Source organism: Phascolarctos cinereus, unplaced genomic scaffold, assembly GCF_003287225.1.
Source record: "Phascolarctos cinereus isolate Bilbo 61053 unplaced genomic scaffold, phaCin_HiC Scaffold_3;HRSCAF=262, whole genome shotgun sequence".
Lineage (NCBI taxonomy): Eukaryota > Metazoa > Chordata > Mammalia > Diprotodontia > Phascolarctidae > Phascolarctos > Phascolarctos cinereus.
This window is the reverse complement of record NW_027555736.1, coordinates 85282973-85296050: the sequence shown is the minus strand read 5'-3', so window position 1 is coordinate 85296050 and position 13078 is coordinate 85282973. Positions and strand designations below refer to the sequence as shown.

General features: G+C 38.7%; 1 protein-coding gene and 1 pseudogene across 1 annotated transcript in view; both read left to right on the top strand.

Moving 5' to 3' along the window:
• LOC110192760 (scavenger receptor cysteine-rich domain-containing protein DMBT1-like) overlaps positions 1 to 13078 on the top strand; it is a 94944-nt gene that overhangs the window by 71209 nt on the left and 10657 nt on the right. The window contains 6 exon segments of the mRNA XM_078151611.1: positions 364 to 511; positions 2215 to 2405; positions 3179 to 3208; positions 4806 to 4844; positions 6008 to 6335; positions 8724 to 9163. Of these exon segments, the coding sequence (XP_078007737.1) occupies positions 364 to 511; positions 2215 to 2405; positions 3179 to 3208; positions 4806 to 4844; positions 6008 to 6335; positions 8724 to 9163 (1176 nt within the window).
• On the top strand, positions 11354 to 12489 carry LOC110192798 (beta-citrylglutamate synthase B pseudogene; annotated as a pseudogene).

Here is a 13078-nt window from a genome sequence, read left to right as displayed (position 1 = left end):
TGGGGTCACAAAAAGTCAGACATGACTAAACAACAACAAAGAGGAAATTGGCTATAGTACTTATGGTTCAATTCAATTAAGAATATGTATTTAGTGCCTATTATGTGTGCCAGGCACTGAGGTAGGTTCTGGGGATACAAAGACAAAAACAGTTCCTGCCCTCAAAAAGCTTACATTCAGTTGGGAAAGTAGTAAATAGCAAGGAATTTGAGGAGGCAGAGAGCATTAAGACCTGGAAGTGAGAGTTATCAGAAGTTTCCTATAGTAGGCAACACCTGAGATGAACCTTGAAAGATGACAGTGATTGTCAATTAATAATAAAAACAAAAAATAATTTTTAAAATGTCTTCCTTCTACATTCAGGAAAATCTTCCTGCGGTGGCATCATCTCAAATACATCTGGGGCAATTAGAAACCCTCCCCAAAATGAAATGCATGACAACATAACATGCATTTGGGAAATAAAGGCCAATTCATCTGATCGCATAATGCTGGCATTTCCTTATCTTAAGTAAGTATAAAACACACTAACAGCATAGTATTGATCTAGCTTTTATAACTCCAATCATTAATTCTCTAGAGTTTCTCCTCGACAAAGGAAAATAAAATATCCTTCTACATTTTCATTTAAAATGAAATCCATCCCATATGTTTCAGTTCATTTCATTTTTAATTATAAAAAGTTTTGTGATGAGAAGCTGTACAAAGTACTAACTACAATCATTTTTATTTTTACCAGAATAGTGTTGAATCAAAATGCTATTTTGTATAGGTAGTCAATTGACTAGGACTTAGATTTTATTTTTTCATACAGAAATTTTCACTGTAGAACTTTTCATGGATTTTACCCAGACTTCATAATGAAGTTACAATTAGTCCCCTATATCTAGGAGAGGCAAATTAGGACTTTGCCTCTGAGTGCTGAAATTTAGATGGCTTTAGGGAGCACCTGCATTACTGCAGCATAGCAACAACTGAGTTTAGCACCAAGTTAGGAAATTATCAAACAGTGTGCCCCCGTCTGCTATGGCTAACCCCCTAGTGACTTCCTCTCCAGTCTGACCCTACTATGTTCCCCCTGCCCCAACCGTGGCTTCCTCAGCAGTGGTCATGCAGTGTCCTTGGGTTCTCTCCTCCCTCTTCCATCAAACTTGATTTATCTTAGAGTTGTTTTGATGGTTCAATTTGACTATTCACCCTAGACACATTTTGTGTAACTTGAACCAGCTGCAAAAAGTATTTGTTATACCTCTGGTAATAGCAATTAGCAGAGTCATACCACTTCCACAAAACCCATCTGGCAAATACACATGGTCTCTCATTTATGAATAGTTTTTATTCCAAAAGTTAATGTCAGTCTGATTGTTTGGAATTCTGATGTTTTTGCCCATTGAAATAATAGTATGATAAGGAGTTAGGTTCCCAGGCCAGCCCACAGAAGCCTATTTAACCAAAATATAGTTGAACTCTGGTTTTAAGAGTACTATCCTAAGTTCTGAGTTCTGGAAGTAGGAGAGGGTATGAGCACGTGTTGTAGGAAGGAGAAGAAGGAAGAAGAAAATATTTGCTTTCCCTTTTCTGGTACAGGATTGGGCATAAGCAAAACTTAGAAATAAACAAAATTTGTCCTTAGAATATTCCCATCTTGCTTTTATCACCTCCTACCCAATACCTAGGATTCCTGTCCAAGTCCTCACTTACTATCTGTGCTACTAAAAGCAAGTCACACAATAGTAACAGCTCACATTTACAGTGTCTTGAGTCATTTAATCCTCACAACAAATCTGAGAAACAGGGTCAATTATTATCATCACTATTTTACAGGAAACTAAAGTTTGGGGAGGTTAAATGACTTACCCATGGTCACACAGGTAGTAAATGATAGAGGTAGAAACCCCACGGTTCCCTCTGAATCTCAACCCAGTACTCATCCTACCATTTTATGCTGCCTTTTACTCATGTAACTTCTCTGATTCTCAGTTGACTCATCTGTAAAGTGGGAGTAATAATATCTATTTTTCAGGGCTGTGTGAGACTCAAATGAGAAAATATATGTAAAGTGCTTGCAAATCTTAATGTGCCATTTAAATGCCAGGGATTATCTCTGCCCATGTGATTCAGTAGAAACTATCACGTTTAAAAACAAAGTACCTAGAATCCACGTGACATTCATATGGTTCTCTAATTACGGACAATGTGAATTTGCTTCCATAGCCTAGACTGCAATAATGAATATTTTGAAATCCTGGATGGAGATCGATTTTCTTCTGATTCCCTGGGGAAGATTTGTAATGGGATCTACCTCAAATTCTCTTCTTCTTCTAACTCAATGACACTTGTGTACCACCGCAGTTACAACAACATAGGAAAGAACTTTGTTGCTTATTACTATTCTGCAGCCAAAGGTACGAATTTAAAAACAAACACAACTTCACAGCAACAAACTCTTTTACACTCAGTTAAGAAGCAAATATTGACACCCCAGTCCGGATGTAATGCTGTATCAGGTGCTAGTAGGGGAAACAAAAGCAGTATGAGATTTACTCCTCTTCCTCCTCTTGCTCCTCCTCCTCCTCTTCTTCCTCCTCCTGCTAATAATAATAATAACTCACATTTATATGATAATCTACAACTTACAAAAAGTTTTCCTTAAAGCAACTTGATTAGATAGTTATATCTACATACAGCAACCAATCTGGAAAGATTAAGATAATTTTTTTTTCTGGGGGCTAGGGACTGGCCCAAATATGTTTTGTACTTTTTTTCTTGAACCCTGTCCTATGTGACATTAGAAATGTATGTCATTGTGAAAAATCATCTCTTTTGCTTTTACTTCCTAATTAATAAAGTGTGAAATTGATGATATGAAGAGGCAGCATGGCATAATAGATAAAAGGGCTGGCCCCTGCCTCTGACATACTGGCTGTGGAACCCTGGGCAAGTCACTTGAACTCTTAGTACCACTGGCAACTCTCTAAAGCCTATATGTTTCAGAAAGAAAAGGCGCTAACCCGCACTGGGTTATCTTATCTGGGACATCTCTATAGTAGTGAAATTGCAGGTCCAGGCCCTTTCCCTAATGTATAACGTCATCAAAATATGTTTGTAAATGTTACCAATATTAACAGTACTGTAGCCTCACAGTGATTGCCATATAATTCTTTTCTTGTACTTCCAGAAACTGTTTCCAAGACACCATATGTAATAAGTGAGTCATATTTCATTTTAAATTTATTTTTTTAGAAATTGTATTCTTTGTTATATTATATTCTTACCTTATGGTTTAATGAGTATTAATAATGTATTTTATTCAGTAATCACTTTCTATTTTCTTCTATCAACCCTAATTTAGAGATATTAGATATTTCTGTACAAGTTTTTATAAGTGCAATTGCCCAACTATAACCATGTTGTGGTTTTAAACAGCTTTTAATTGTGAGGTTTTACTTTTAAACTATTTGTGTATTATAATCATAGTGATTAATAATCTAATGATAATTGAAATTAATAATTCAATGTTCTGTCAAAGAAGAGAGAACATTTATCAAAATACCCACATATCACACTGAGAACAGTAAATGAAAGCAATTCCTATGAATCAGAAGGAAATAGTTGTTTGAGTTCATCAACAAGACATGAATTTTGAATATTTCTGTTCCTAGGATTCTGTTTCCTCATCTGCATAATGAGGAGATTAGGCCATGTGATCTCTCATGCCCCTTACAATTCTAAAAATTTATGATCATACATTTAGCACTAGGAAGAACCTTAGAGACATCTGATTCAACACTCCAGTCTTACAGATGAAGCACTACCCTATTCCTTCCCCAGGCAGCTGCCTTTTCAACAGCAGTCTCTCCACACCCTGAGATATCTGCTTAAAGGAGCTAGTATCTCAGGGCTTGTGTCTTTTCACTGGAAGGACTCCATAGGGCCTCAGGTGCTGAGGTCCAAGTTCTTTTCATCCAACAATTGAATTCGGCTTATTATTTGTCCCAGATGTTTTTTGTGGCTCTTGTCCAGGCTGCCAAAATTACTGACTATAGCTCTGTCCTCTGACTCCAAATCCAGTGTTCTTAACCCATGATTATCCTAGATTTTGTTTTAAGCACAGAATGACAATGATTAAAATTTGTTAATTTCTTAAATGACTGGAGAGAGTAGAGGGCAAATGAATGCTCCTGGCTTCCAAGAATATGAAGTTGGAAATATGTTCAAAATGATGGCAGACCCTAGAACAATGTATGGAAGTTGCAAAGAAGCAAACCGTTTTGATTAATAATGACTCCCTGCTCTGGACCACTATCTCCAGATAATCCCCAACCATGCTCAATTCACTCCTAACTTTATTCAGTCTTCGAGCTTTTTTCTCAGCTTCTTTCTAATTGCCTTCCCATTGTTATGAAACCTCTTCCCTGATATCCTATTCTCTAGATTGATGATCATCTATCTAGGACTCCCTTTTCTAGCTGGGCCTCAGCTGTACTCTCTTCACTCTTAGCTCAACTCACTCTCTGGATTTTTCCTTCCCCTCTCCATCCACTGCTTTCCAGATCCCCTTTATGTGTAGTTGTTCTTCCATTAGAATGTAAACTCCAAGAGGGTAAGGTTTGCACTTAGCACAATGATTGTCACATAGAAAGTGCTTAAAACATGCCCTATCTATTTATCTATCTATCCATCTATCTGTCTATCTATCATATTGGGGCAGTACAATTAGACAATAATTTTAGAAGAACTGATATTTAATTTCTTAAAAGTCTCATTTTGTTTTGGGATTTGGGGGGGGTTTCTTGTATCCCCAGCCATTCCAACAACACCCAGCATAATTACAGCAAGACCAGGTAAACACGAACACCTCCTTTGGTTTACTAAATTAATTGCTTTCTACCCAATGGTTGGGTCTATGCAGAATCGGTACCATTTACAGATTGATGTGTCTACCTAGACATTGTCCAGTTGATTCTGCCCAAATACACTGGCATAATCAGAATCATTCAAAACCATTAGGAATGTTGGCTATGACTTCAAATAGGATGATGATGATGATGATGATGATGAAGATGATGTTGATGATGTTGATGATGATAATGAGTAGCTGACTTGCTCCTCTCTTTAGAGTCCTTGGGGTTATAATTTTTCGTTGCTCTTGGGCCTCTGTTTGGTTCCCCTTGGTTCCCCTTGGCTACCAATACATCAGTCATGGTTAGTTAGCTTTTAGAAAGGGATGCCATTCATACTAAGCATGTATATCATGAACAATTGCCATAGAAATATGCCCCGAAGGATCAGGGGCACACTCTCCTCCACATAACCACAAGAACTATTGGGAGGATGGTCACAAACAACTTGGAGTACAATGGGAAGGCACATATAAAGAGAATGTGTATGGCAAAGGGATAACTCACAGCTCTTGGTTACTGGAAATCCTTTTCTCCCTTTATAGTGTCCTCATGGAGGCTTAAAGAGTAGCTCTCTGATAACCTCTGCATGTTGGTGCCTCTGCAGAGTAGCTTCCTTTTGTTTAACATTTTAAAGAAAACAGTGTATCACTCAAGCTATGCCTATTGTTTCTTATTCTTGGCCATGAGAAAAAAAAAGTCCATGTTGAATTTGGACACTTTGAGCCTGATAAATTCTGAAGCTGAAGTATTCAACGGATTCTACTGGTTCATCCTATCTCATTTAAATGATTATTTATTTATTTCACCAAAAATTCTTAGTAGCATTCTAGGGACCACTGCAAATTAGTACCTCCATATCATCTGAATTGAATCATTTGGAGAAGCAGATTAACTACCAAAATAAAATGGTGTTAACTGGTGACTTACAGCAAAACAGTCAACCTCAATTTTTCAAGGAAGATAAACTTGATTTCAAGATTTGGAACTTAACTCCAACTATTTTTAAAAGATAAGAGAAGGGTATTTTAGGATTCCTAGCTATTGGCTAAGACAGAGGAAGTCACTGTGTTTCATAGTTAATAGTCAAATGTGTCTGTCTTTAGGAGACTGGCCAGAACTGAAGCTGGCTGGTGGTCCTGGGAGATGTGCAGGAAGAGTTGAAGTCCTTTACCAAGGAAACTGGGGTACTGTCTGTGATGATCTGTGGGATCTTAATGAAGCAGAGGTGGTATGCAGGCAGCTCAAATGTGGACAGGCTGTTTCTGCCCCAGGAAAGGCTCATTTTGGCCCAGGCTCAGGCGAAACTCTCTTGGACAACGTGCAGTGTTCAGGAGTTGAACGTTACCTTGGGCAATGCTCCCACTCTGGCTGGTCTGAACACAATTGTGGTCACCATGAAGATGCCAGTGTTATCTGCTCAGGTATACCCTCATCTCTCAAAAATCACTTCCTTTATTGTAGCCTCTCTGGACCAATTATATTGACACCCCAAAAAAGATGACAAAGACAAATAGAATAATGAAGAAATATTGACATGAAATTTTGAGTTATTCTAACCTGGAAATAATATTTCAGGTACTAGATACTCATTTTAATAAATGACTTGAGTTTGTAAATATAGATTTACTGACTATTGATATATGTATAAAGTACTCAAATATTTCTAAATTACACTGAAAACATTAAGGGAAAAATGATTAAACAATTAAATAAAGATCTTGGTGGTTATGCGAGAGAAGCTAGATATTCCCAGTGATTAAGTAATGCGTAAAAATGCAAGGGATTTGAGATGTTAGCAGAGTAAGGAGCTTCTAGTGGTGGAATTCCTTCCGTCTCTGAAGAGCTAAACTTGTCTATGGTTTAGTAGGTAGGTTCTGAGTTTTCCTGAGGAACATAAAAGTTAAGTGTTATACCCAGGATTACACAGCTACTAAGCTTCAGAAAAGAAATTTGAATTCAGGTCATCTTGATTCCAAATCCAACATTCTATATATTATACCACATTGCCTCTTTTTCCAAAGTATTTAAACAATACTTTGAAGTAAACATCATGGAAGCAATGTTGACAACACTACATCTTTAAGTTACCTTTTAGTAAATTATTACTTTCTTATTTCACCCATGGCCAATCTTATGCTGAAGGAAATATCATGAATGTGTTGGCTTAGTAAATACTTAGAGAGACAGTCCAAACCTCTTTTATCTTTTTAATTGCAATTTCCTAAAAATATTGATAGACATTTTTTATTCCTTTATAAAAACAGATGCTGAAGTTTCAAATGACACCAATCTAGGTATGTCTAAAATTAAGTTTCGGAAACAGGTAACATAACATTGTTTGCCATATCTTGATATTATTCCAAGTTACATGTTCTTCCAGCACCTAATTCAATTTAATTCAGTTCCAAAAATATTTTGGCTACTCTTTGGTTTAATTAAGCATTCTTGAAAACTCCAAAAGCTCTTTCAGACTTCTAATATGCCATTAGTAAGACACTACTTCAGTGACCAGAAAGTTTGGGGTTCAACAAAATACCTAAACATTTTTATGCTTGATACTTTGGGGCAAAACACAGACGAAAAGACCCTGGTGAATGAAAAGCTCTAGATATAGAATAATTACACTGTTCCAAAGCCAAAACTGAGAGATTTATCCAAGAATCCCAAAATTTAGAGGATGCTGCCAGCACCTATCCTCCTTTAACAAGTGCGCACAGTTGAGCTAAGCAAAAGTTAAAAAGAATAATTAAACTAGGAAGTTACTATGTGAACCACTCTTTCCCCTGGCTATGGCTTCCACAGCAGTATTGTGCTGAGGTCTCCAACAGCCAGTGTCCTGAGGTCTTTGTCTCCCCCTTCAGGGTGTCTCTTACCACTGGACCTTGTATTCTGTAAATCTGAAGTCTCACCCCAACCCCTCCAAAAACCCTTATTGACTATATTTATCTTGGTCCCAATAATTGCTATTTATATCTTTACTTTCCATTCTAGTAATTTCAATACTTTTGGCCCAGCTAACAGAACCAGTGTTTGACTCAATTTGTTAGAAGAAGTTGCCATGGATTCCAAAGATTGCAGTTTTGATAAACACATGAGCCAATCAACTTCTCACAGAAATAAACTCTGTGCCATGCACATAGCCTATACCCCTTTTCTCAGTCAGTTGCCTCAGTAATATATTGTGAGCTTCTTGAGGGCAGAAACTATCTTTTGCCTCTTTTTGTATCCCTCAGCCTTTAGCATAGTGCTGAGCACATAGTAGGTGCTTAAAAATGTTTATTGAATGAATGAATGAATGAATGAATATGTTATTCATCACCAAGGGGAATGTATAAGAGATCACGCAGGTAGCTCAGCCTTAATGAATCCTCACTGCTGATAAATCAATTCAAAGCACATATCTTACTAACAATATTGTATTCTGCATACAAGATGTCACCCTTGCCATGAATGCATAAATTCTGATCTCTTGTGAAGAAGAGAGCACCAAGAAGTTTAGTCACCTGAGAGCACAGTGACTGTAATACAAATGTACAAGGAGTACTAGCCCATCGGGCCCAACTACAACAGCTATTACTTCTCACCTCCAGGACTGAGCTCTTCAAGGCATGGGTTATGCCTTGATCATTACACTGAGAATTGGAAGGGACTTCAGAGATCTCTTAATACAATCCCCTCTTTTTAAGACAGGGAAGCCAAGCCCCAGAGGAGTAAGGTAATTAACTTTCCCAAGATAAAAGTAACCAATATTGGAAACATTTAAATCCAGGCCTTCTGTTTCCACATCCAGTCCTTTTCCCACTACATCATATAGGTAACTTATTCCTAGAATAAAGTAGACACCATACCTTCCATAGGTTCACAACGAGTAATTTTTTTGTCTTTAGAAGACTGGCCACAACTGCGACTGGTGGGTGGTTCAGGGCCATGTGCAGGCCGAGTGGAAGTCTATTATCAAGAGGGCTGGGGCACAGTGTGTGACGACCTGTGGGATCTAAATGAGGCAGAAGTGGTATGCAGGCAGCTGGGCTGTGGACAGGCTGTGTTAGCCCCTGGAGAAGCGCGCTTCGGCCCAGGCTCAGGATACATCCTCTTGGACAATATGCAGTGTGCTGGGACTGAAGACTACCTAGGCCAATGCTCCCACTCTGGATGGTCCAACCACAACTGTGGTCATCATGAAGATGCTGGCGTCATCTGTTCAGGTATTCATTACTCTGTCAAGAAATCCATTTCTAAAGTTTCACTCAAATGCCATGGTGTCTAAAAGCCACAGGGACCCTAAATACAAATAACTTCCTCCCTTTCCACCCTGCCCATCCATCCTTCTCTCTATTTGAGTTGTTGAATGTCTCCAGAAAAGAATATTTTGGTCATATTGACCCAAGCACAACTAAAGAAAAAATAACACCCCCATCACTGCCCTCCAGAATTAATTCTAGCTTCTCCTTCACTTTGTATTTGCTTTTTCAAAAATGACATTTTATTTCTCTATACAAGCAGATGCAAGAAACTTCACTACTACACCACCAGGTATGTAAAAGACTATATCACGTTTGTAGATCACATCTTTCTGGCTTCTGAATTCTCCTTGTACTTTGGCCTCCTCTTATTACACTTTCACATCCTACCTCGTATTTATTAATAGTCACTCACATACATGTCTTACTGCCCTTACTAGATTATAAGCCCCATTATAGAAGAGAAAATGAACCTGTATGTAGTAAGCGTTCTAGAAATCTATATCTATAATGAAATGTTCAACCAACAAATATATATGTATATATCATATATACATATCTCTCTATATGTACATGTATCATGTACATGTATATAACACTGGACTATACTTAGACATATACATATATAATGTACACGTATTGCTGTTGAGTTGTTTTTCAGTCATGTCTGACTCTTGGTGATGCCATTTGGGGTTTTCTTGGCAAAGATACTAGAGTGGTTCACCATTTCCTCTCCAGCTCATTTTACATATGAGGAAACTGAGACAAACAGGTTTAAGTGGCTTGCCCAGGGTCACACAACTAATAAATGTCTGAGGCCAGATTTTAATTAAGGAAGATGAGTCTTCCTGACTCCAGGCCTGGCACTCTATCCACTGTACCACCTACCTCCCCCTATGTATGTGTATACATACTGCAAATACTTGCAATGTTCACACACACATACACACACACACACACACACACAAAGTATATGTATTTGTTGGCTGAACATTTCATGGGGCTAAGTATCATTCAAGAAAGAATGATCAATGCGGTTAGGTCAAAGATAAGAAATTAATTGTGACAGCATTACTGGAAGAGAAACCTGGTGTTAGTGAGAAATGGCAAAGTTGATTTTATTTTTTGTAAGTGCTGTTCCATGAATTTTAAAATCAGCAAAGGCATAGCCAGGAGTTAGTAGAAGAAAGCAGTATTTCTCGCAGCCTAGGACCTCTAGTGTGACTTAACTTCCTCAAATTCATATGATATCTGTCCTATATACCAGCATGTAGTAATCAATCTTCTATGGGGAAACAACAAGGCGCAACATCCTACCCTAATAATAATCCCCTCCACCTCCAGTCCTTGCTACCTCTAACTGGACCCCAGTACAGCTACTCCCCAGACAGTATCTTATAGTCCAGGTTCCTCAAGTTGCAGGTGAGAGCAAAATGGGTGTGGGGGAAAAAATCATGAAAGAGATGGGTTCTGAGCAAATTTTTGTTTACTATTCTTTAAGGCCTGAGAAACAAATTTTCTAGTCTCATTATAAAATCAGTTGCCAAATCTTTTTTTTTACTTTCAAATCTCAGGAAGATAGATATATAAATGAGAGATAGATAGACAGATAAGTAGACAGATAGAAAAATATAGGTATACCCCATTCTCCCCATTTATATAGGCATAACCCTAGGTCAGATCCTTTATACCTCCCTGAACTGATTGTATATGTGTTTTTCAAACAGAGAAGAATGAAGCAAACAGGTGGATTTAAGGTGAAGAAACAAATTTGAAAAAAACATTCATTTAGCACTTCCTGACTTATTCTAGCCATACTAAGAATATTAGCTCTGCCATAAGGGACCCTTAGCATTTTATCCATCTCTAAACTTACATATGTCAAGTCAAGTAAATAAACATTTATTAAGTACTTACCATGTGCCAGGTACTGGCTAAGAGTTGGAGATACAAAAAAAGCAAAAAAACAAAAAAACAAAAGGTAGTCCCTGCTACAGCTTCTAACTGCTAGAAGTATCAAGGAAGGAGCAAGCCTGGGGTTTCAGCACGCCTTTGAGAAGACTGACTGGGATGAAATGGGAGCTATAGAAGAATCATTGGTTGTACAAGCCTCAGCCTCTCACATCTAAAGACCCAAGCTGAGATAAGAAAAAAGGTAAAGCATATTTTAAACAGAAAATAATTCAGAAGGAGGAAGACCAAATCAAGATGTCTAGCTCTGTTGCTGCCAGATTGTGGTTGTTGACAGATCATACAATCAGAGAAGACTATCCCCAACAGGGGATACTACAAGCTCTAGAGGCTAAATGTTGTGAGGAGGAACTAGACTTCAGAGCTGTGGTGATGGATGAAGTTGTGTTAACTGTCGGGCAAGGGAATTTGGGTCTCCGAATAAATGGGGAGTTGATCACTGCGTATTCCCAGGTGGTGGTAACAAGGGTGCTACACCTTGGGTGCAGAGTGATAGTGATATCGCTGTATTACGTCACCTAGAGAAGATGGGGTGCCGGCTGATGAACCGGCCTCAAGCTATCCTGAATTGTGTCAATAAGTTCTGGACCTTCCAAGAGCTAGCTGATGCCTTCTCTTATGGTGGTCATGAAAATTTTGCTAAAATGATTGATGAAGCAGAAGTATTGGAATTCCCAATGGTGGTGGAAAACACATGAGGTTATAGAGGTAAAGCTGTTTTCCTGGCTTGAGAGAAGCACCACTTGGCTGACCTAAGCCATCTTACTCGCCATGAAGCGCCATAACTATTCCAGAAGTATATAAAGGAATCTCATGGCCCAGATGTGCGTGTCATTGCGGTGGGAGGCCATGTAGTTGGCACTATGCTGCGCTGTTCAACTGATGGAAGGATGCAAAGCAGCTGCTCACTAGGTATGGTGGGAATGACGTGCTCAATGAATAAGGAAAACTGCTTGCCATCCAGGCGTCAAACACCTTGGAAATGGATGTGTGAGGCATTGACCTACTGATGAAAGACGACGGCTCATTCTGCATCTGGGAGGCCAATGCAAACGCAGGTTTCATCGCCTTTGATAAGGCTTGTCATCTAGACGTAGCTGGTACTGATAGCAGACTATGCCACCTCCCTCCTGCCCCCTGGCTGGCTCACACGGCGCATGTCCCTGCTCTCCGTGGTGTCCACGGCCAGTGAGACTAGTGAGCCAGAGCTGGACCCCCCAGCCAGCACTGGTGTCGACAACATGAGCGCAAGCTCCAGCTCTGTTGACAGTGACCCTGAAACCACGGAGAGGGAGCTACTCACCAAGCTCCCGGGGGGCCTGTTCAACATGAACCAGCTGCTAGCCAATGAAATCAAACGCCTGGTGGAGTGACTCCACCTGTAAATAATTAACGAACAAAGCCCTTGTAAATCTTTCTCTCTTTTTTTTTCCTTTTTTTTCCTTCCTTTTTTGAAACCAACTTGCAATGCTGTTTATGAGAGAAGCTCAGGGAGCTGGAGGGGAAACTGAGCCAGGTCAGATAAGAGAACAAAGACAGAAAAGGAAAAAACTATGTTTTTCAATCCATTTTTTAATACTGCAGAACCATTCAATGTAATTTTACCATCTTAATTAATAAGGCAGAAAAGTGGGTATAAGGTCTTCAGGCTTAAGTAGACAATTCCTTCACTACTGTTAACCTTTTAAAATAACCTTCAAAATGAATGTGCTTATATTATGAAGGGCCAGAGAAGAGGGGGTGTAAGATTCTTTCACAACCCCTTATATCTTTTGTGTTTGGAAAGTCAACACTTTACTGTGGACGATAATTCCCCTCTCTTGAGATCATTTATTAGAAATGGGTCAGAGGAAACATCTAAAATTAAAGAAGCCTTTTAATATCAAAACTGGAATTTCTGCCATTTCAGTATCCAATTCTATGTCAATATGTCTTTACAAGTCTTCCAGAACAGGTCCTTTA